A 24,174-nucleotide genomic window follows, 5' to 3' on the forward strand; every position below is an offset into this window, starting at 1 on the left:
GGTTGCAGTTATTCCTGAAAATTTTTCTCAGGATTTTCCTTTTGTAATCGCAATTGGTGAAGTAATCTGTACTTGTATTAGCCATCTCGCCAAATCATTTAGAGTGATTTTTGTCCTCAGCTAAGGCTTTTAAAGAGATAAACACTTGGCTCGCTGAAAAAAGGGAACAAGGCAGGACCTCCTTTTGTTTTCTGCCCTCTCAAATCTCCAGGTGGAGATACTTGTTATATGTTATGAAAGAGGCTCCTTCCTTGGGTGTTTGCACCTCTTCACAGGGAGAGTTTTCTGGTCTTCACAGGGAGAGTTTTCTGGTCTTGTAGACGCAGCTAAACGCTTGGCTTTTTCTTTGGCGAAGATTTTGTTTTCTGCCTCAGAGTTGGTGCATCTTCTGAAAGGCATTTTCAGAGTATTTGAAGTTTTCTGCTTTTTCAATTGGTCCATTGGCACTCTGGCCCATAAGATTAGGTCTTGCCCTTCACTTTCGGTGAACCTCCTGGCATATTGGATGCAAAGTTCTCTCGTGTATCAATAAGGGGATTAGGGACAGTTCCCACGACTTGGCCTCTCTACACGATGGGAACGCTCAAGAAGAGGGAGCTCTGGTGTTCCTACTCGTCAAAGGGCGTTACTTCCTCACAGAGATCAGCTGTATTATTCTCCCCCTTTGGTAAGAGACACTTGTTTCCTGAAGCCACAGTTTTAGGAATTGCTTTGGATCTGGAGAAGAAATGTAATATACACAGGATCTCCGCGCCCAGTCTTCCAAAAGACCGAGAGATCCTCCAGCAATAGTTTCAAGGCGACTTCTTCCCTCAAGAGGCCAGTCCTTTTGGGCCAGACAGAGATCCCTCGCAAGATCAAGAGGAAGTACAAGGTTCACTTCTAAATCTGTCAAGAAAACTTCTTTGAGGGACTCCTCTAGCAAGTGAGGACGCCATTCCCTGCACGAGTGTAGGAGCCAGACTTCTAATGTTTTGGGAAGTTTGGCAGAGAAAATAGGCAGAACCTTGGATTGTCAAGGCTCTGAAGGAAGCCTCCCTTAGTCAGCATGCCAGTCGTCTTTAACGGCTTATTCAAGAGATCAGAAAGGTTTTCGGCTCTAGAGGGTGAAGTGACTTCTCTTGTAAGAAAGGGAGCATTAGAATTCGTTCAACAATCGTCTCTTTGTAGTCCCCCAGTCATCGGGGGGCTGGAGGCCCATCCCGGATGTCAGCACCATGAATGTCTTCATCGTAAAGACAAAGTTCAAGATGGAAACAAACCAAACAGTTCTGTCGTCCATTCGCCAGGGAGATTGGATGATGTCCGTAGGTCTTCAGGACGCATACTTCCATGTTTCTATATACCACAAGTCCAGGAAATACTATCTCAGGTTTGTGTTCGAAGGGGAAGATTTTTCAATTTCACGCCCTTTGCTTCAGACTGATGACAGCACCTCAAGTATTTACCAGGGTAATGGCTCCCATTGCAAAATGGCTGTACCTTCAGGGGATACGACTGGCTCCTAAGAGCCCAGTCAGAGAGTCAGTGTGCGGAGGACCTCAAAAAGACACTCTTTAGTACAGGAGTTAGGAATACTCATAAACTCCCAGAAATCTCAGTTGATTTCCACTCCTTAGATTCTGTATTTGGGAATGATCGTGGGTGACTCAGAGTAAGAAAACCTTACTTTTAATGCTTTGGGTGCATTGAAAACTATGTAAACTGCATTCTTATTGCATTTTTCATAAAAAAAACTTCAAATATTATTTTGCATTTTTGGTGTCATATTTCATCTGCCAGAGGAGCGTTGTAGGCGTCGTAACTCTGGAAATAATGTCTGATGAATATAATTGAGAAGCGCCTTAACCTTGGAACGTCGTAACCCGGGGACTGCCTGTATATTCTTGCATAAGAAAGATACAAGAAGTTCTGGCCTAAAAGAGTGCTCGGCCAACAATTGAATGAGTCTGCTGGGGTTCCTTTCATCAATGGAGCAGTTTGTGTCGCTCAGCAGGCTACATCTCTGACCCCTGCAATTCTATCTGAAAGTGAGCTGGAACAGGAAGGAGCTTCCAGACTCACATGTTTTTCCTATAACACAGGAAATAAAAGAGGACCTCTTTTGGTGGTTTTCAGAGAAGAGACTGTCGGGAGGCAAATCTTTCTTTCAGCTGAACCCTGACCTGAACTTATTTTCAGGTGCGTTGTACCTAGGATGGGGAGTGCTTTTAGAGCAAAGCAAAAGCTCAGGAGTTGGTCCTTAGAGCAAAGGCAATTCACCTGGGACTTCAGTCCTTCACATTAGAAGTAGAACACAAGACGATAGCGATCCACGCGGATAACACAACTGCTCTCTCGTACGTCAAAAAGCAAGGAGGGACTCTAGTCTTTCTTTATGAAGCAGCAAGAGATCTCATTTGGGCAGATTGAAACAATACGCATTTAATTCCAGGTTTGTCCAGGGGAAGCTAAACATTTTAGCAGACGAGCTAAGTCATCGGAAACAGGTCCTGCTGACGGGATGGACGTTGGATCCGCTGGTCTGCCTAGACCTTTGGAAACTGTGGGAAAAATCAACAATAGACTTGTTCTCCACATCTCGGAACTATCGTCTCCCTCTGTTTTGTTCGCCAGTTCCAGACCCACAGGCGTGGGCAGTGGATGCTTTTCTTCTGGACTAGTCGGACAAGGAACTGCATGCTTTCCCTCCGTTCAGCCTGATAAGGCAAGTGCTGAACATGTTCCTTATACACAGCAACATCTCTCTGATCTTGGCCCCCTTCTGGCCATCAAAGGGATGGTTCCCCGATCTCGTAGATCTATTGGTGGACTTCCCGAGGCTGCTTCCTCAAAAGAAGCAGCTATTCAGACAACCACACTACCACAGATTCCACAAAAACCTGTCTTCTCTGGCCTGATTGGATTCAAACTGTCCAGAAAGTCCTTAGAAAGAAAGGGTTTTCTAAGGGAGCTTCGGCGGTTATCTCCATGTGTAGGAGATCTTCTAGCAACATGTATCAGAATATCAGAATAAGTGGAGACTCTTCAGAGAGTGGTGTAAGAATTTAAACATCTCTTTTTCTAAGACCACTGTGATGCAAATAGCCAATTTCTTGCTTTATTTGAGGTCAGTAAGAAACCTGTCTTCCTTTGCCATCAAGGGCTATGGGGCCATGTTAGCATCAGTGTTCCATCACAGAGGCTTGGACTTGTACTCCAACACAGACATCTCTGATCTCATGAGATCATTTGATACTTCTTATCGTAAAGATTCTCCTATGGTGCCTTGGTATCTGAATATTGTGTTAGGTTGTCTGGTTTTCGTTTTGAACTTATGCATGAACTTGGTCTGAGGGACTTGACTAGAAAAACTCTCGTGTCCTTAGCGACTGCTAAAAGGACTAGCGAGATTCATGCACTTGATAAGAAAATAGGCCTTTGGAAAGGGAATGCTATTTGTTCATATTCCTTGGGGTTTCAAGGGAATACTATTTGTTCACATTCCTTGGAGTTTCTAGCTAAGAACGAGTCTCCCTCTAATCCCTGGCCTCACTCTTTTGACAAAAGTCTTGGGTAATGACGATGAGGAAAGAACTCTGTGCCCAGTGATGTCCTTAAGTACTACCTTCACAGAGCTAAAAATATCCATAGAGATTTTGGCAGTCTTTGGTGTTCTGTAAAAAAAAAAAAAAAAAAAAAAAAAAAAAAAAAAAAAAACACCTCCAGACCATTATCTAAGAATGCTCTAGCATTCTTCTTAAGAGCATTCTTCTTAAGAGACGTCATCTGAGAAGCACATTCTTCAGTTGAGGACGTCCTCCCTGTCTGCAAGGCTAAAGCTCATTAGATTAGGGCTGTAGCCACTTCTCTGGCTTTTAAGAGAAATTTCTCTCTTAGTTCTATTATCAATTCTATGTTTTGGAAATGCAAATCCGTGTTTGCATCGCATTATCTCCGTGACATTGAAACGGTGTATGAAGACTGCAGTACCCTGGGTCTGTTTCTTGCGGCTGGTGTGGTGTTGGGAAAGGAAGTGTAGGAAGCAACCCTTCTTAAAATATTTTTCTCCTTGACACAAGATGTGAGGTTTTATGGGAAGCCTGAAGGTATGAAGTACCTGGAGTACCCTTCAGTCCTTTGTTAGGGTGGTGGTGGATATTTTACTTTGGTTGTAGGGAACAATTTTTTCTGGTGGTATGTTGGTACTGAGCCCTGGGCAGGGGCAATTAATGTTGATCCTTTGTTAGCCATCGGAATTGTACTTAGCTACAAAGGTCCCACTATGTAATAGGTGCTACATGGCTTTACCGCCACGCCGTTGCATGAGTGGCAACCAGAGGCAGTATTTTCCTGCCACAACTCTCTTCTCAGGTAAGGAATCAAGAAACATTTTAATTAATGTTGGCAAAGTTTTCCCTATTCTTGGTCTATGTAATTTTATGAATCTGAGGTAGAATTATCCATGCTTCCCACCTTCCCGCAACGTGGGAATCAGCTATATAATTACTGGGGAAGTTGTATAATTAAAAATGACATTTTCGTGATAAAAAGAGTTTTAATTGTACTTACCCAGTAGTAATATATATTCAGAGCCCACCCTCCATGCCCCAGCATGGATTTCTGTTAATGAGCATAAACAAACTGAGCTCTGTGCTGTGTTGTTCCTCTCTCTTGCCCCGAAAGTGGGCGGGGCACTATTACCCAACCAAACCAAATAGAAAATTAGCGCGACCCACACATTTCGGGATTTTAACTGCCGGCGAGTGAAACTCTTAGCTGTATAATTACTGGGAAGTATAATTAAAACTATTTTATCATGAAAATTTCATTTTTGTATTTACTTAACAAGTAATTACAGAATTGGAGCCCACCCTCCTCCCCGCTGATGGACATAAGCATGAACAAACTGAGTTTTCTGTTTACAGTTGTTCTTATTCCCGCTTAGTGGTCAGGATGGTCACCTATACAATGGTTTAGTAAAGCGTTACACGCGAAATTTGTAATTCAAGCTGCTGTCTAAGTGGATCTTACTTGGTAGATATATGAAAAAATTTATTTTATTATAAAAATATTGTATTGTCATCTTTAAAATCAAAAGTATGTAAATTTCCTGTCACGAAAAGTTCTTGCACTAAGATAAGTAATGTAAGACATTTTATAGAAATTGTTCGTTTTCACCTACACTAACTTAAATTTTTTTTCTTACATTTATATAATTTAGGGGGATTTTGATAATTTCAAGATAAAGTTCAATCATTTGCCAAAAAAGCTAGATCAGAATGAGCTCTGTAGGATAAAAATTAACATTGCTAAAGATAATTTGGAAACACTTTTGCACTACGATCTTATGCTGCTCATTGATTCTTTTTTTGTGCTCTCAGTGACAGAAAATATAATAAGTGGTGGGGCCAAGAAAGTTAAGATTGTATTAATACAAAATTTTTTTCAATTGTGTTAACATTTGCTTTTCAGGACCCAGACCCTTTTGATGACCGTCATCCTATCACTGCTGAACCCGAATGTGCCCTTGGGCAGATCTTGCGTGCTCTTTTCAAAAAAGACAACTTTGTGACAAAGCTTGTCAACCACTATCTGAGAGAAAATTATTTTTCTAGTTTAGGAGTAACCCAGGATTCAACTGATCTCAATACTGGAGCATGCAGGTTGTTGATTGACCTTTTGTATGGTTTGGACATCCCCCAGGTATCAATCTTGTTTTTTCTTTTTATTATTTAGAGTAATGTAACTAGTATTTGGCTTTTGAATACTGTAGATTGTAGTTATGTCAGTATTAATTTTGTTGGAAGCAACTTTGCAGTGAAATAAGTACAGTTAAACTAAGGTTCAATAATGTTAATTATTATGTACTATTCTGCATTTGATCTTGATCCTGATTTATTGGATTACTTTACAGGTCTTCAATGAATCAGAAACCACTGTTATGCGTCTCTTCTCTTGGGCTGAAAAAGGCCCAGAACCCCTTCGCACTTATGCTACCGGACTTCTAGCTGCTGCTATGGACATACCTGAGATAGCTGTCTCATTCAAGGATCATAATGCTCACCTCATTCCCATTATGTTAAAGAGATTGTGGGAGTTGAAAGATGAAGGTTTGTAAAGTTCATAGGTATCACATATTTAAGATTCAAGCGAGTGCTTTGTTAGTCCCTTCTTTTAGTAGCTTATGTACCACTGTATGAAGATAAACTGAGAAGTAGAAGAACTTGAAATCAGTTTAGTGCAGCAATTATCTAGTATTCTTATATTTTTTTTTAAAGTATTCAAGGAGTCTCTAGGGTGAAAGCTGGTTTTGGTTGTTCAAGCTTGTTACCAAGGTGATTTAGGGGTTGTCAGTAGTGGTGATCCTACCATCACAGTTGTGTGAACTCTTATACATTCTACAAATGTTGTTGAGGCAAGCTTTCTTTATAGCTGCAGTTCTGGTCAGGGAATGCAATTATTTTTGTGAAACTTAATTATTCTTTTAAAGTAATTCATATTTTTATTATCGATGTGTATGTCAGGGCTGCTAGAAGGTCTTTAGGTTTAAAGTTGACCCTTGACACTTGTGGGATTTGGTCTCAGAGACTTGATTACTAATGGAATTTTCATTAGTAATTAAACTGACTATTGTTTTTAGTTGTGGACATTTGTGTAAACCTGCAGATGACTACTAATGGAATTTTCATTAGTAATTAAACTGACTATTGTTTTTAGTTGTGGACATTTGTGTAAACCTGCAGATGACTTGCATAGGGTAGAGATGTAAAGTGAACTCACTCTCTCCTTCCTCCAGTGAGTGATGCCCTTTGTCTTCCTCTCCCAGTTGCCAGGAGAAAGTGTTTCATGTTGCCTTTTATCTCACTTCCTTACCCCAACCATCCAAGATCTTGTTTTCCCATGGGTTTTAGTGCTGTTGAAGTCCTGGTGGTACTTTCTTGGTACTAGGTATTCTTTAGGGCACCTTATCTAAAGATTGTAACTGTTGCAAGGACTCTTGATCCATCCATTGTAAACTGTTCTCCAGTAATTTTAATGGTGCTATTTAACCATATAGTTGGCTACTTCCTCCCTGTGTAAGTTCATGTCCCTTTCACTTCCTGTAATAAGCTTCAACTATCGTCAAACCAAAATTTTGTTGTGGGTGACAGGAGGTCTCATTGGATTGCTTCATATTTGAATCTAAAAGTTTAGAACTTTTTCCCTTGTAGAGAAAAGAAAAAAATCTCATCGCCTTATTAGTAAAGCCAGATTAAGCTCTGTACTGGATGGTGCAAGACCAATCTCTCCACCCATACTTTTGTTTCTTTCTTTTTTCTTTTACCTCCTTATTGTAAAATGGTTTACATAACATTAGATCCTTATATATATATATATAATATATATATATATCTATATATATAGAATATCTATATAAGATAGATATATATATATAGATATATAGATAATATATATATAGATATATATATATAGAGATATATATATAATATATCCTATATATATATATTATATATAATAGCAGATATATATCTATATATATATAAATTATATATATATATATATATATGTATATGTTATATATATATACATACAATAACTACATACATACATATATATAAGATACATACATATATCTACATATATATATATATACATATATAATACACTATACATATTATATACATAAAATACATATACATATATATACATATTATATATATTATATATATCTATATATATATATGTATCTATATCTAATCTATACATCCATACATACATACAACATAAGAAATACATACATACATACATAGGCGTGCATACCTACATACATACATATATATATCTATATATATATATTTACTATAATATATATATATATATATATATATCATATATCTATAATAGTCAATTATATATCTATTTATACATACATACAATCATACATACCATACATACAACATCCATACCTAATCAGTACATATAATATATATATATATAAATATAATGTATAAATTATATATCTATATATATAATATATATATATATATATTATATATATATATAAAAAATGTATTTTAACTGTTACTGGTCATTTTGATATTATTTACTCTTTTACTGAAAAAATAGTATTTTGAAAGGGGAATAGTATTGTATTATTTGTTGTGTAATTGCATACAGCCAGAAACAAATTACTGTTGTTATTTTACAAATGACATTAAGTAGAATAGGACTGATATATTTTTACATTACTACATTCTTATTTGCTATAGAGAAAAGAGCGGCAAGGGCATATACTGCTAAATTCAAGCTGTAAGTTGCAGCTAAAGCTGAGGAAAGAATGTTCATCTGCAACATGGATGAAACTTCCACAAACTTTGGTATAGTACCATCAAAGTGATCCGTAAACAAAATTTGAGAGAAATGTGTTTTAATCAAAACTATTTGGCATGAAAGAACACATTTTACTGTTTTCACTCTGATAAAAGATAAATAGTTAAAGCTCATAGTATTCTGATGAAATCAAGTGAAAATATCAAATGCAAGTCGTTGATTTTTTTTTACGTAAGCCATTGCTGGTTCACAGGATTTCATTTTGATTAAGGGATGAAATGAAGTAAGCAGATTGAAGGAAGAAGAATAGCTGCTCAAGAAGAAGTCAAGAACAATGGGTAAAAGATGAAGAGCATTGCTTCCTTGATTTGAAGGAACACACTAAGGAACCTTAACACAGCTCATACAAGGTGGTAGTAGCTTGTGAAGGGGAGTTTGATTTGTAATCATCCTGCAACTATTAATGTAGGTTGTATGTCAAGAAATTTATAAATTATTTATAGGCTAAGACAAAGAGTTTTTTTTGTAAGTTTAGTTACAGCTGATGTATAAATTGGGCAAATTGGAATTTTTGTGTGTCTAAGATCTTTTGTTTGCTTTGGTTAGATTTAGGACAGTCACTCAGGTGTTTGCATCAGTTATTATTAATAGGGGTTAGTTTTCCAGACCTCTGAGTTTCAAGTAGACTCTTCTCGGCTGGCGGTTCTCAGGGATCAATCCTGAGAGATTAGACTTTATTTGAGAAACCTGTCTTATTTAAAAAATTTATGATTTTATTAATTGAAAAATCCCTGCTTTCAGCAAAAATACTTTTCATTTCCGAACTCTGCAGATAAAATAAGATCTTTGCTTGGGTCCCAATTTGGGCACTCAACAAGCAAATGCTGTACTGTCATGGGTGTTTGACATTGTTACATTTCATCAGTGGGAGATTCATTTTATATATATGATTAGACAGACAAGTGTAACAGTTGTGAGTATTTTCAGATACAGGAGTGGAAGAAGAAAAGTTGAACAACTCAAAGGCTTCTGAACACGATGGGGTTCCTGAGCGTCCATTTGCTCACCTCAATGAAGAATCTGTTAGTGCCCCAATGGTAAATGGAAAAGATACTCATCACAGAGATGAAACTGAAGAATCTTCCCCCAAGAGAAGGAAATGTAATAGTTTGTACTTATACGTTTTTACTGCTTAAAGTTCTTTGTAGTATCCATTTGGCCCCTAGCTACAACCCCTTTCATTCCTTTGACTGTACCTCTGTTCATGGTCTCTTCTATCTTACTTTCCACCCTCTCCTGACAATTATTTCATAGTGCAACTGTGAGGTTTTCCTCCTGTTACGCCTTTCAAACCTTTTTTTCTCTCAATTTCCCTTCCAGCGCTGAATGACCTATAAGGTCCCAGCGCTTGGCCTTTGACATAAATTTTTTTTATTACATTCCAAGTTATTCACAGTCTTGCAGGATTTTTATGTAGTATCATGAATAAGGAATTATTGTTTGAATTGTCAATTGTGGTCTTATTGATAAATTTTAAGTTATACAAGTAAGGATAATATCAAGTTCATATAAAGTTGTTCAATATTTTGTCATTTCAAGATATTATAGTAATATTTTTGTACAAGAATTGTAAGTTAATTATTGCTTCTTTGCAGATGCAAATTCAGCAACACCAACAAAGAATGGTAATACTAGTGGAACATTCAACATATTTGGTTCACCAAAAGCGTCTCGTGATGGAACAAACTGTGACCCTATGCTGAACTCAGATTGTTCAAATTCATCTTGGGCAGAAATGAGCTGTTACATTGTAGGAACTTTCCAGATGTTTCCAGTGACAAGAGATACCAAACAGATTTTTATACTCAAGTATTTGAGACCCATAGGAGAGTACCAAGAGGTGAGGCAATTTCTTAAGAATATAAAGGATGTAAAGCAGCTTTTTCTTAAGCATTTTTCATATTTTTTACTATACAGCACTATATATGCTTATAAACAACTCAGAATCCAGTGCATAAAATGAATACCAAACTAGGAAGTATACTGTATGTAAAGTAGAAAGAACCAAAACTGCTCACGTAGGCAGTACTTGAATTATTTCTTAGTTTTTTTCTTGGGCAAGAGAATGGAACAACTCAGCCAAGAGCTCAATTTTGTTTCTGCTGGCTTCAGTCCAAGACAATATTGAAAATGCAGCTTGATTTTGGTTTTCGGCTTGAGTTCTTCCGAAGTTAGTGAAGTATTTTGTGCCTTGGTATCCTTCGGCTTTTGTTTTTTTATTTCAATACAGGCATTCTCCGGTTATTGGTGGGGTTCCGTTCTGACAGGCTTCATGGTAAGCGAAAATCCCCATTTAACTGAACCTCAGCGATTTATAGCACTGAGAACCGGATTGTGGTGCCAATAACCCGTTAATCCTTAAACGCCGAGCCGGTATTTCCGAAAGTGTCTCTCGTATGCCGGCGGCGTTTGCGAGTGAGCGCCGAAGCGGAAAAAAAGTTTTTTTCAAAAAATCACATCACGCTTAATTTTCAAGATTAAGAGTTCATTTTTGGCTCCTTTTGTTGTCATTGCCTGAAGTTTAGTATGCAACCATCAGAAATGAAAAAAATGTCTTATCATGTATACAGTGGACCCACTATATTCGCATTCTCCAGATTTGCGGACTCACACATTCGCGGATTTCTCTTGGGAATGTTTCCCCGCATTATTCGCGGAAAATTCGCGCATTCGCGGTATTTTTCTATGATAAAGATCCACAAATTCCTGGTTTTTTTTTATGAATTTCATCATAAAATACACTTTTTGTGATAAAACTTAAAAAAACCAAGCATGAAAATTTTTAGTGGGTTTTTGTTGAGTTTTAACTAACAAAATAGGCTGTTTTTAGCGTTTTTTTAGTTGGTTCCAAACATTCGCAGGTTCTAACTATTCACAGGGGGGTCTGGTACGCATCCCTCGTGAATACGGGGGGACCACTGTAAATATTGGAATATATGACAGTGCAAAAAATTTTTTTTATATATAATTGTATACAAATCAGGCTGTGAGCAAAACGGTTAAAGCTAATGAGTTAATTATTTTTTCGTTGTATTCTATACTAAATTGTGATGATTTTGGTATATAACAAATTGTAAAACGATCAAAGCAACACAAAGAAAATATTATCACAATAGGATGCATGAATTCGTAACGTGCGGACGTAAAAAAAAAAGATGTTTTAAAAAATTCACCATAAATCAAAATATTGTGCTGGAGACTTCCCGTTTGTAACAAAATGAAGGTAATTGATTGAATAATACTAGACTGTAAGTGTTGTAGCTTACAATTGCAGTTTTTTACCATTTCGGTCGAGTTAAAGTTGACCGAAGGTAGAATTTTTTCTATTTATCGTTATTTATATGAAAATATTTCAAAACTGATAAAAGCTACGACCATGGGTTGTTTTTTTGTTGTATTCTACATTAAATTGCGCACATTTTAATATATAAAACTTTATGTAACGGCTAATTTAAAATGGTGCAAACATTACGACAATAGAACAAAAAAATTTCTGATTTTTTCGGAAGAGTTACCACGCGGACGTAAGGAAAAAGTTTATTTCATAAATTCACCATAATCGAAATATTGTGCTAGAGACTTCCAATTTGTTGCAAAAAATAAAAGGTAAATGATTGAATATTACTAGAATGTAATAGTTTTAGAGCTTACAATTGCGTTTTTTTACCATCTCGGTTGAGTCAAAGTTGACCGAAGGTTGAAATTTTGGCACTTATCTTTATTTATATGAAAATATTTCAAAACTGATAAAAGCTACAACCATGGGTTGTTTTTTTTTGTATTTTACATGAAATTCCGCACATTTTCATATATAAAACTTTGTAACGGCTAATTTAAAATGGTGCAAACATTATGACAATCGAACAAAAAGATTTCTGATTTTTTCAGAAGAGTTACCGCAAGGACGTAAGGAAAAAGTTTTTTTTCATAAATTCACCATAAATCAAAATATTGTGCTAAAACTTCTAATTTGTTGCAAAATAAAGGTAAATGATTGAATATTTCTAGAATGTAAGAGTTTTAGCATACTGTTACATTTTTTTACCATTTCGGTCGAGTCAAAGATGACCGAAAGCTTCTATTTTGGCACTTATCGTTATTTATATGAAAATATTTCAAAACTGAAAAAAGCTACAACCATGGATTGTTTTTTGTTGTATACTACATTAAATTGCACACATTTTCACATATAAACCTTTATTTAACGGCTAATATAAAACGCAAACATTACGACTTCGGCAGTTACCGCGCGGACGTAGGAAAAAAGTTTTTTTTTTTTTTTTCTAAAATTCACCATAAATCGAAATATTGTGCTAGAGACTTCCAATTTGTTGCAACATGAAGGTAAATGATTGAGTATTACTAGAATGTAAGAGTTTTAGCTTACAATTGTGGTTTTCGACCATTTCGGTTGTGTCAAAGTTGACCGAAGGTTGAAATTTTGGCACTTATCGTTACTTATATGAAAATATTTCAAAATTGATAAAAGCTACAACTATGGGTTGTTTTTTGTTGTATTCTGCATGAAATTGCGCAAATTTCCACATATAAAGCTTTATGTAACGGCTAATATAAAACTGCAAATATTACGACAATCGGACGAAAAAAGTTATGATTTTTTTCGGAAGAGTTACCGCTCTGACGTAAGGAAAAAGTTTTTTTCATAAATTCACGATAAATCAAAATATTGTGCTAGAGACTTCCAATTTGTTGTAAAACGAAGGCAAATGATTGAATATTACTAGAATATAAAAGTTTTAGCTTACAATTGCATTTTTTGACCATTTCGGTAGAGTCAAAGTTGACCAAAGGTTGAAATTTTGGCACTTATCGTTATTTATATGAAAATATTTCAAAACTGATAAAAGCTACAACCATGGGTTGTTTTTTTTTTTGTATTCACATGAAATTCCGCACATTTTCATATTTAAAACTCTATGTAACGGCTAATATAAAATGGTGCAAAAATTATGTCAAAGTGACGAAATAATTTCTGAGATGTGTCGCTGATGCTTTTTAGCGCGAGAAGAAAGAAATTTGCGCTTGCGCGCCTGCATAACGATTGTAAACAAAACAACAGCTTGATCCGTGAACTCCCAGTATCCCCCAAGGCGTGTGATTCAAAAGTTTTTGCCTAGTAGGCTTATAACCATTTTTCCTCTAATTAAAAAAAAAAAAATTTTGTCAACGTTTCGTACGTCGGTTCGGCACCTGACAGACAATTTTCGTTGATGTTTAATACGTCCAGTTGGCGTTGAAGGGTTAATGGCACCTCTGCTAGGTATGTATCGGCAGTATAACTCCAGTTCTCGGTGCATTTTTATGCCAAAAATCACCAATTTTTTGGCACTAGACAAGCGCTATAAAGCTAGATTGCCATTAACTGAGTCTGACAATAACTGGGACTGCCTGTATTGACTTTAATGATTTTTGTCTTTGACACTTTAGGAAACTTACTGTTTTTGAAATTTTTTGACATGTTCTTGATTGGTAGATATGTTCAGATTTTAGTGTATCAGCTGCAATACAAGGTTGATGAAAGCATGCTATGACCCAAACATTTTCTGTACAGTAGGGGGCAAGTTTGCCCAGTTGATTTAACTTGTGAGGAATCTAGTGAATGGGAAGAGAAAAAGTGAAAAATGTTAGCTTCACAACTTTCTAAATTAGAGAGGGATCGTAAAATGACAATTTGTCCAAAATTGCATTTTTCCTAACTATACAAACCTGAGGTCCTTTTATAATAGGAAGGTACTAGCGGCAGCTGGATAGGTCGTAAGCTTGTCGAACAAGGGGTTCGGTAGTTAACTGCTTGTCCGACAGGCGCGCGCGCGCGACTGGTAGGTAAACAAATCACTTTTGCTTTTGGCCCAAGCAAAAACTGCAGAGTGAGGGGTGGCATGAGGTGGGCTATGTGAAAAGGACCTCAGGGTTTGTATAGTTAGGAAAAATGCAATTTTGGACAAATTGTCATTTGTTCCGACACGGCATACAAACCTTCGGTCCTTTTACAATAGGAAGACTCAACTTCTTGGTGGGAGGAATCTGAGTCTTTTGTGAACAGACTGGTGTTCGCCCAACCTTGAATGCCTCCCTGGTCGTAAGAGCGAGGGAGGGTGGATCCAAGCCCTCTGTCCGATTGATCGGGGTGTGCACCGCAGGATCAATGGTCAGACCTCTGGACCAAGTACTAAGAGAGAGCCAGCGTATCTCTTCGTACCAGCAAACAAGAACAAGTTCCTATTTGCAAGAGGCAACATAAAGTTATGGTTTGTCTCTTGTTGGCATCCACTTCCCCCCCCACCCAATTGTAGGAGGAAGTGTGGGATATTCGCTCCCATCCCTAGTGAAAGGATAGGATGGGGCTCTGTCGAGTAGCTCACCGGCCATCTCGTCCTATCCAGCAAGGTGATGACCGTTATCCCTCTACCCCCAGGTAGAGGGGGAGAAAAAAGATAGGAAGAGAAGCCAGTCACTCTCTCATTCACTTATCTATTCTTACAGTCACACCAAGACTCGATGCTGTTCAGCCTGCTAGGGTCTGGGTTAGCTACACAACGTGTTGAGCAGCCACCACGGGTCCTAAGGAAAACGATCCAAGGACCTGTGGGCAATATCCAAAAGGTAGAAGGAGGTGCCAGTGGTCTGGTTGTACCAGACCCCTGCCTTCAGTACCTGCGCCATGGAGAAGTTCTTGTGTAACTCGAGGGAGTGTACTTCTAGGTCATCTTGGTGCTGACGAAGAGTCTTCAACACTCAGCCTGGGATGTCGAGTTTCTTCAGAAAGGCGCGGCGGTCGCGCTTTCACAGGACAAAGCAGCATCTCCTTCGCATCGAAGGCGGTGAAGTCCATTAGGGTGATGGGGATTGTGAAGGACTCTAACGATCGTCAGGAACCGAAGGGTTCTGAGTCTTCGCTACGAATTGGCGGTACGAAATCGAGCGTCACGAATCCCCATCCCCTGGATGCTTGACTTCGCAGGAAAAGTCATGCAATTACCTCAGAGGAAAAGAAGGAATGGTCGTATGACCTATCCCTCTTCTCAACTTCGGTGATGTCCTGTACCCATACTGGTCTATCCGTCTGCAGCGAAGTTGTTGTTCTCGGTAGTGGATAGGACACCGACACTCAATGTTGGGTGTCGATGGTATGGGTACTGTGACAAGCCGTTAGGACGAAGAAAAGATTGTTATGGAACAACCGAACTAAGTCCACAGCGAAGTTCGTAACAGACTTGGGCACTCCGACAGCTGCCGACTGACTGCTTTCGGTAGGAGGCAAGTTGTCCAAGCACCCGAGCAAGTCACGTGACCTTCGCCTTAAAAGGGTTATGCCAAGAGACTAAACAAATAATTTGTTCGTCACCGATGCCAGAAGGCAAGGTGATGACTCTCTTAAGGCATGTGCCCAACAGGCGAAAGTCACTTGCCTTCTAGAGACCGAGGTCCTTGATGGCAAGATAACTCATAGTATAGTTGATTCTCGGCTAAGGAGAAACAACACTATGTGTTGTTGAAGACGAAGGTGTACAGAAAATGCAACCTACGTCTTCACAGCTGAACCGAGAGAAGGATTCTCAAGATTCTGAACCTGTGCTACAAAGACTGAGAACGCTAACCGCTATTCATTGCTGTCCGGTGAGGATCGTAGTTGCAATAAAAGCGGAGCGCTTTTCAGTAATGAAGACAGGGAAATACTGCCTGAAGAACTGCTTCTCATGGGCTGAACATTTGGAAGTAGAGCTGTCAGGTCGGAGGAGTAGGCGATGTCTTCTGACATATCTGTTAATTCTGTGGGGCGAGCAATGAATAATTGCACACCTACGAATACGAGATATTTTGAAGACAAACTCAGATGTCTGCAAAAATCATTCGCATTATCGCGGTGCGATGCAGCGGTTGACTAGTACAGACTTCTGTTACCGTGCGGTAAACAGAAAGATGAAAGAGTCCAAGAGATATCTCTGTTGAAAATTCTCGCAATGTCGAAGCGATGAAATCGAGCGTCACAGCAGTAGATGGTCCTTCATTATTGCGAGAATCCCCGTTAATCAGAGACCTAAGTCCATGATTGTTGGGCAGAGATACGGTTCGGTAGTCAATCAAACCAGGGGAGAGAGAGACGTAACCGACCGTGCATCTCCGAGACCTAGCTGATACTGAGCCGCTATCAGGCAGTTCAATATGCAGTAGCTCTCGGTGACTCGTCATCCTGAGTTGCCAGGTAATCCATTATTCCACGAAGGAATGCGTTCGGCGTAGAACCATCGAGCATAAGAATACGACTCGAGCAATTATATTTAACCGAAACGGATTTCGGTAAATACAAAACGCTGATTTGGTGTTGTCATGACAATACCAAGTATCTAAAATCGAAAACTGATAACTGCTGGGAGGTTGCAGGCAACCCCGAGTTACAGTTCAATTAAGATACAATTCGTCTCGGTCACAAACCGTAGAGAAATTAACTACGGTATGCGCCTACCCCCCGGACAATTCAACTGTTAAAAGAATCATGCGCGAGGGAATAATATCCGTAGTATATTTGTAGGTTCTGTACCACGACCTCCATCCTAAATTCTTTTCCCCTCGAGGAATGAGAATAAGGATTGGAGATCGACCACCTCGTTCTCTAGTCAAGAGAGTGAAGGAGAAGTCTTTCCCAAAGGAAAGCTTCAATGGTGAACAGAATACCGAAGACGATAATTCAAGCCAAACTGGAAGTTCCCGTCCGTTCTTCTCTATTCCAGGTTTAAACGCCTACTGTGAGATACTCTTCTTTCAGCAGCAGTCTTCTTCCAAATGCTAGAAATTACAGGAATTCGAGCATAAGTCGAGGTTCCCGATTATCGTGTAACAATTATCGGGGATTCTCGCTCACTTTGGACCGTGGTCTCGCCTAAGTGTTTGGAGATCGTAAAAAACTCGAACACTCTGAGTGCGCTAGAAATTCCGTAGAATTCTAAGCACTCTGCGAAACCCCCCACCGAATTCGTCAAACGATATCGGCTGGTGGTCCTCTCGATTCCCGTAGGAATCGAGAAAGGGGCAGGATCCCTCCTCAACAACCGGGGCTTACGTCAGGTAGGACCCGAAGGTCCCCCCGGTAGCGCAGCCCCTAACGTGGGATCTTACAGAGAAATCTCTGTAGGATCCCTCCCCTTTCCCTTCGTAGCCGTAAGGAGAGAGGGAATGGGGGAGGAATTGGATACTGGCTCGCCTTCCCAGCGGAACTAGCAGTTGGAGAAGAAAAGGAGCAGCCATCGGCCTCTCAGAGCCTGGGAAAACGTATCGTCAGGAGAAAAACTTTTCCCCCGAGGAGGGTTTACGAACTCATACTGTAGGTAAGGGTCTGCCGCCACTGTGAACGTCGTCTGGGTGGGGCTGATCGACACCTGACAGGAGAGAGCCGATACCGTCCTCCGACTCATTCCAGTCCTCGTCGAGGTCGAAACCCCAGGAGGACCGAAGGGGTATTCAAATACGGTGTCCGAAGACACGTAGAACGCCTCTGTCGCAGTAGAGGAAGTGAAGTAGCTTGTTCGACCGGCCAGAACTGAGAGAGCCTTCTTGTCCGGAGACGGAGGTACTGGAGGTTCAACACAGTCGGCAAGCTCCGATCGCGGCAGACCCACCGTCGATTTGGGTTTCCCTCTCGGGAGGCCCCAAAACGACTCGAGCCGCGAGACGTGGCTTCTGCTGGTGGAGCGGCATCCTTCCCCGAGGTCGTTGTTGCCTGACGAATCAGCGCCATAACCTCGGCAAAGTTCCTCTAGATCTCGGAAGTCACAGCATCTTGCAGAGTGGGACCGTTAAGCCCTTCGAACAAGAGCATATTCCGAGAACCTTCCTCCTAAGAAGGGGGTGGGAACAGCGACAGCCCTCTCGGTCTTCCCCATCCACTTGCGCATACGTCCTGGCCGGTCCAAGAACCGTGCCTGGCACGTAGGGCGTCGTGGTGGGATCATGAGGGGCGCACCCCTCACGATCAACTCCTCAATAACCTCGCTCCTCCCGGTGTAACCCGAGGAGGTTGAAGGTACGGGAGAGGCAGACCTGACGCTCCCTCGTCGCTCGCTGGCAGAACAGCAGCTTGGAGGGCTGCAGGCGATCGTCAACCCGCGGTGGCGATCGAGCTGCAGGCCTGGTCGAACCGTCTCGCTGTGGAGAACGGCTGGACTGAGCACAGCGGCCCCAATCTCGAGTGTCAGAAGAGCTGGTGCTGGTTGCCGTACCCGATCGCTCTCTGTGAGAGCGACGGTCAGGGCGACCTGCAGGCTCCACTGTCACAGTGAGACCGGTGCTTGTCCTCACGGCACGTCACGTCGCTGGTTCCAGCCGTGGCTGGCACGGCGAACGGGAGGACCTTTCTTCCCAGCCTCAGCCCGTGGCCGGTCGTGGACCGTCACGTCCCCGGGTAGCCAGCTGTTGCGCCGCGAGAGTGAGCTGTGGTCTGGTGAGAGTCGCGTGAGCGGCTGTCACCAGTCTTCCGCCCCGTGCCGTGAAACCTGACGCTGAGCGGACTCAGAGGTCTGGTTCCTGGCTGCACGGTGCTGGTAGGCGACCGTACACTCGGTACCTCCCGCGAACAAGAGGCCGAGACGGACCCTGATGCAGTGGCGAACCACTGACACCAGGCGAGGAGTACCGGTGTTAGCCGGTACCCCTCTGGTCCCCGTAGTCTTCTTCCTTGCGGAAGAAGAGACGGGCCCGCGCTCCCGAAGGAGCAGGAGGACCAGCGGAAGGAACCCTCCCGTCCCACCGAGGTGAGACGGGTCCCGAGAAGCTCCCGAGGGAGACTTCTTAGGAGGGAGGAGGCAACCTTCTTCTTCCTCGGCTGTGAAGCCTTAGAAGTCGAGAAGGGGAAGAGGCGGCAGCCTACGACGATGAAGAAGATGAAGACGACGACGACGACACCTTCCTCCTCTTCTTCGTCAGCTTCCTCAGGACAGACGTAAGATCTGCTATCCAGGGCGGAGCCGGGCTGCTGTAGCCGAAGCCACAGGGCCCGGAGCACCTGTACAGACAGACCAAAGTCTGGGGTAGTACCACCACGAACAGGGACGACATCAGCAGGTATGGCATCTCAGGAACAGCAGGCACAGCCAGCACAGCATCGGCAGGGACAGCCAGCGCAGCAACGGCAGGACAGCCAGCGCAGCAACGGCAGGGACAGCCAGCGCAGCAACTGCATGGACAGTCAGCCCAGAATCGGCAGGTACGGCAGGCAGCACCGGAAACACAGGAAGTGGAGCAGCAGCCAGCAACATCCTGGTACCAGGCGGCAGGTCCAGGGGTGGCGAGCTCTAGGGCAAGCGGAAGTGTGGTTGCTGCAGCGCGGCAACCACGAGCGGCGGCGGCACGCCCCCCTCTCGGTACGGCGAACGGCACTTCACAGCGGCTGTAGGCAAGACTGTTACCACGTGAGGCGAGTAAACCAGGTGAGGAGGGACGTCGTCACCTGGAGCGTGGTCACCACTCCATGGTGACCACAGTAGGCCCAGACATAGAACCGCAGCCCCTGGACACTAGCACGCCCTGCAATGGAAGGACGCCCATACCTCACCAAGGTCCACCCTCGTGGCAGTAGCACCTGCGGAAAACATAACAGTAGTAGCGATTAGTGGGGGGGAAGTCCCCTCGCGCGGGGGGGTGAGCCCTCTCGAACGAGTGGAAGACCCGAATACAATTGTACATCGGGCACCGAGCGCCCTCCCCCGCGCTCGACGGATCGGGCGAGGAGAAGAACGCGATAACCTCCCCCCCCCCCAACCCACCCCCCACCCCAAGGGGAAGGGCCATCTGTGGGAGCTGAGCGGGGGGGTTCTCGTTCCCCACCCCCGCACAGCACCCATGTACCCAACAACAATATAAGAGCCCGAGAGCAATCGTGCCATCGGCCCGAATGCAAGGGCATAAGGATCAAATCCCTGACTGAGCGGAACTTGAACCAAATAAATATTGATGCAATCAATAATAAGGAATAAAAATGAAAAAAGCATCTTGCATTACGATTCACTTCACAATGAATAAGGGCTCGGATTGAGCGCATTTGCGCCCTGCGCCCTCGGTACCGAGCGCATTTGCGCCTCGGTACCGAGCGCAAGGTAAAAGGATCCATTCCTTACCTTATGGATCAAGGTTTATGGAAACCTTGATCCATAATGAATTGATGCAATCAAAAAAAAAATATGAAAATGAAAAAGAATACTTCGCTTGCGATTTCACTTCATACAAATAAAAAGGGGGGGGAAGGATCAATTCCCAGGGAAATAGCGGAAACATTGATCCCATAAACAATGCAATCTCAATAAAATATGAAAATGAAAAAGAACTGCACTTGCGATTTCACTTCATTCAAATAAAAAGGGGAAAGGATCAATTTCCGGGTAAGCTCGGAAACTGATCCAAAATGAGTATGCTACAATCAAAATAAATATATAAAATGAAAAAGAATACTGTACTTGCGATTCCACTTCCATACAGAATAAGTTTCCGTGCCGAGCGCATTCGCTCGGCAACGGGCATACAGGTCAAAAAAATATATGAAAAGAGCACTACGATTTTCATCTACACATTTCCAACCCAACCCTATACGCTCGGAGCGAGCGCTCCCGCCCTCGGCACCGGAGCATACACAATACGAGGATCATTTCTGGGAAAATGAATTCCTGCACTTACGCCCTCAGTCCCGGCACTCGGGTAATCGGAGGGCGTGGTGAAACCAAGATCCTTTAATTCACACTTGAATTCAATGGAAATAAATATGAAATGATTGTACTTACAATTCAGTTTCACTAGCTAAATAGAAAAAAAGAAAAAACACAACCATGCGAAAGCAACGACGATAAGCGGGCAGAGAGCGATGATACACGTCCACACGCCAGCAGGCCGAAAGCAAAAGTGGTTTGTTTACCTACCAGTCGCGCTCCCGCGCGCGCCTGTCGGACAAGCAGTTAAACTACCGAACCCCTTGTTCGAAAGCTTACGACCTATCCAGCTGCCGCTAGTACCTTCCTATTGTAAAGGACTGAAGGTTTGTATGCCGTGTCGGAACAAAAAACAGCTTATAGAGAGCCAAGACTAAGGCCTTAACTACACAAGACTTGACTAAGAAGTCAGGTACTACTGATAATTCTATTTTCTCTTCCCCTGCAAAACCAATATCTCCGATTTCCAGTCCTCCTAAACCACTGTTTCATACAATCAACTTACCTGTCAGATATATACATAGCTAAGACTCCGTCGTCCCCGACAGAAATTCAAATTTCGCGGCACACGCTGCAGGTAGGTCAGGTGATCTACCGTCCTGCCCTGGGTGGCAGGATTAGGAACCATTCCCGTTTTCTATCATATTTTTTCTGTCGCTTGGAATGTAAACAACGTTTGCAGTTCTCCTGACTTGATTTTTGGATTTCATCGCCATCAATCTTCTGGGCTATCTTTTGCAGGGAAGTACTAGGTCTTTGGTTCGGCATACGCATATTAATTTGTTTTAATAACTTTGGCTTCGAAAATTTTGAAGAATTGTTTACGTGTAACTACCGAACTTTTCGGTAGACACTCACATAGTTTGCAAAAGGAAAATTTTAATATTTATTCATTAATAACGTGTAGTAAATGTTAAAATTAATTGAGGAATTTTAAGCTAACTTTCTTCTTGAGGAAGTCAGAATAAATAGAATTAGTTTCGCTTCCTTTAGAAGTTTTTATAGCTCTCGTACTAACGAGCAGTTAGAGCATTAACAATACTAGTAGTGTTGTATACTCATCTCCTTCTTACTTCACAGAATCTTCAAATTCATATTGCAATTTGAAGACAAAGGAATGTAGCTCAAAATATGAGCTATTGAAAGGTAAGAGTGATTTTAGTGTTCCCCTTTGCAGTGGAGGGTGCATCTGATCGGCTCTGTCTCTCTCCCAGGCCTAGACCTCTTCCAAGCTCCCATGCCCAGAGGAGAAGGAAAGTCGAAAGCCTTACGGAGGTTATAGAGAACCCCACCGGTCAGGCGTCCCCTCGGCAGGTTCTGTAGCACGTCCCAGACTGCCAAGTTCGCCATTGGAAAGGCGTCCTATAATAATGAGGGTGCGCCCGATCGGCTCTGTCCTCGCTCTCAGGCCTAGACCTCTTCCAAGCTCACAAACCCAGAGGAGAAGGAATGTCGAAAGCCGTAAGGAGGTTTCAGAGAATCACCTCCGGTCGGGCGTCCCCTCGGCAGGATCTGTAGTAGCGTCCCAGACTGCCAAGGATAACCGTTGGAAAGGTATCCTATAATAGTGATTTCGTTATCCGATTCCTCATCGGAAAGGGGGAAGTTCTGACGAATTTTCGAGACATTCTAAAGTTCTTAGAAATCTCTAAGTAACTGGATTATATCCCGGAAAGTATTACGGAAGTATATCCTCCTTCCCATAGATCGGATACGGAGAAGTAAGAAGTAGCTGCGAAGATCTGGGAAAGTTACTACAGCAGATATCTTCATTGGTTGGAGTACTAAGGAGGGTCCTTCTCGGAAAGAGGACCTCTTCCTTCTGGCATCCCGTCCGCTAGAAGTCTATGAGAACTCGGACGAGGCACCCATCAAGAGTCTTGGTGGATAAGGAGAAAGAAGTTTCATATACGAAGAATTTTCTTGAAGATGCAAGATTATTATCTTTCTCGCAACAGACTTCTCAGGACCGCTTCAGAAAAAGCGTCCTGCGAGAGGTGTTTCTCTTCTTCTGCTTCTCCTTCACTTATATGAGGGTGGAAAGACTCGGATTCTCTCCAAGCCCCACCCTGAAAGGCTTTGGAAGAAAGAAACCCTTCTTTGAACTCGAGCCAGAGCGCTTCACTGATGAAGCTCCCTCCTCGATCAAAAAGGTGAAGTTGTGTCGACGTCCCCCTATATGGACGTAGCGGTACTCCTACGAGGCCTCTCCCTCCCCTACCCATTTGAAGAGGGTGCGGGAGAAGCTTCTAAGAGTATCCTACTGGCTGTTCAAGAGAAGCTAGCCTCCTTGGTAGGAGTTATGGCTAGACATCCTCCTCGTAAGAAGGACGTTTCTCTTACGATCAAGAAGTCTCGTCCTCCTCTCTCCTGAACCAAAAACGACGGCGTCTTTCAGACTGAAGCTTTGTCTTCTAAAACAAGTAGAGGAAGATTTTCGGTCTAGTTCGAGAGCGAGAGAGGCATATACCAGACAAGATGTCGCACAGAAGACGCCAGCTAAACGTGAGGCATCTTCCAGGCGCGAGGCGTCATACAGAGGCGTGGAATCAGCCAGACGCGAGACTCTAGCCAGGACTTATTCCGGACGTGAAGCATCATCGAAGCACGAGGCGCCAGCCAGGACGCCAGTTGAGTGCGAGACGTCTTCCAGGCGCGAGGCGTCTTCCAGATGTGAGCAGTCAGCCAAACGCGAAGCGTCAGCCAGGACGCTCGGCGGACGAGAGGCGTCATACAGGTGCGAGGCGTCTTCCAGATGCGAGGAGCCAAGGCTCCAACCAAGCGTCAGCCAGATGCCAGGCGCCAGGATCTCAAGCTTCTTTGTGTTTGGAGATAGATTTCACGAAGACTCTCCTATTTTGAGATTTGTCACAAGATCAGTTGGTTTTCCTGACAGGGACACAAGATTTCGCACAGGCGACCGTACCCCATGTCAGGAGGGACTGTGACTGTGGGAGTTTTTCTAACTAGAACAATCTTCTCATGACAGGGAATTAATGTTCGCCTAAGCGACTTCATCTCTGTCATGAGGGTTTGTTTCGGAGAAATAGTCCCTCTCTTTGTGAAGAGAGGCTCTACCAACATTTGGAGC

General features: G+C 42.3%; 1 protein-coding gene across 4 annotated transcripts in view; it reads left to right on the top strand.

Moving 5' to 3' along the window:
* The window catches only part of LOC135212973 (DDB1- and CUL4-associated factor 1-like), a 287,714-nt gene that overhangs the window by 96,218 nt on the left and 167,322 nt on the right, over window positions 1-24,174 (top strand). For all 4 annotated transcript variants that reach the window (XM_064246733.1, XM_064246734.1, XM_064246731.1 and 1 more), the window contains 4 exons: window positions 5,455-5,685; window positions 5,897-6,092; window positions 9,301-9,474; window positions 9,969-10,213. In XM_064246733.1, the coding sequence (XP_064102803.1) occupies window positions 5,455-5,685; window positions 5,897-6,092; window positions 9,301-9,474; window positions 9,969-10,213 (846 nt within the window). The remainder of the gene's footprint in view (window positions 1-5,454; window positions 5,686-5,896; window positions 6,093-9,300; window positions 9,475-9,968; window positions 10,214-24,174) is intronic.

Source organism: Macrobrachium nipponense, chromosome 42 (genome assembly GCF_015104395.2).
Source record: "Macrobrachium nipponense isolate FS-2020 chromosome 42, ASM1510439v2, whole genome shotgun sequence".
In the NCBI taxonomy this organism is placed as follows: domain Eukaryota; kingdom Metazoa; phylum Arthropoda; class Malacostraca; order Decapoda; family Palaemonidae; genus Macrobrachium; species Macrobrachium nipponense.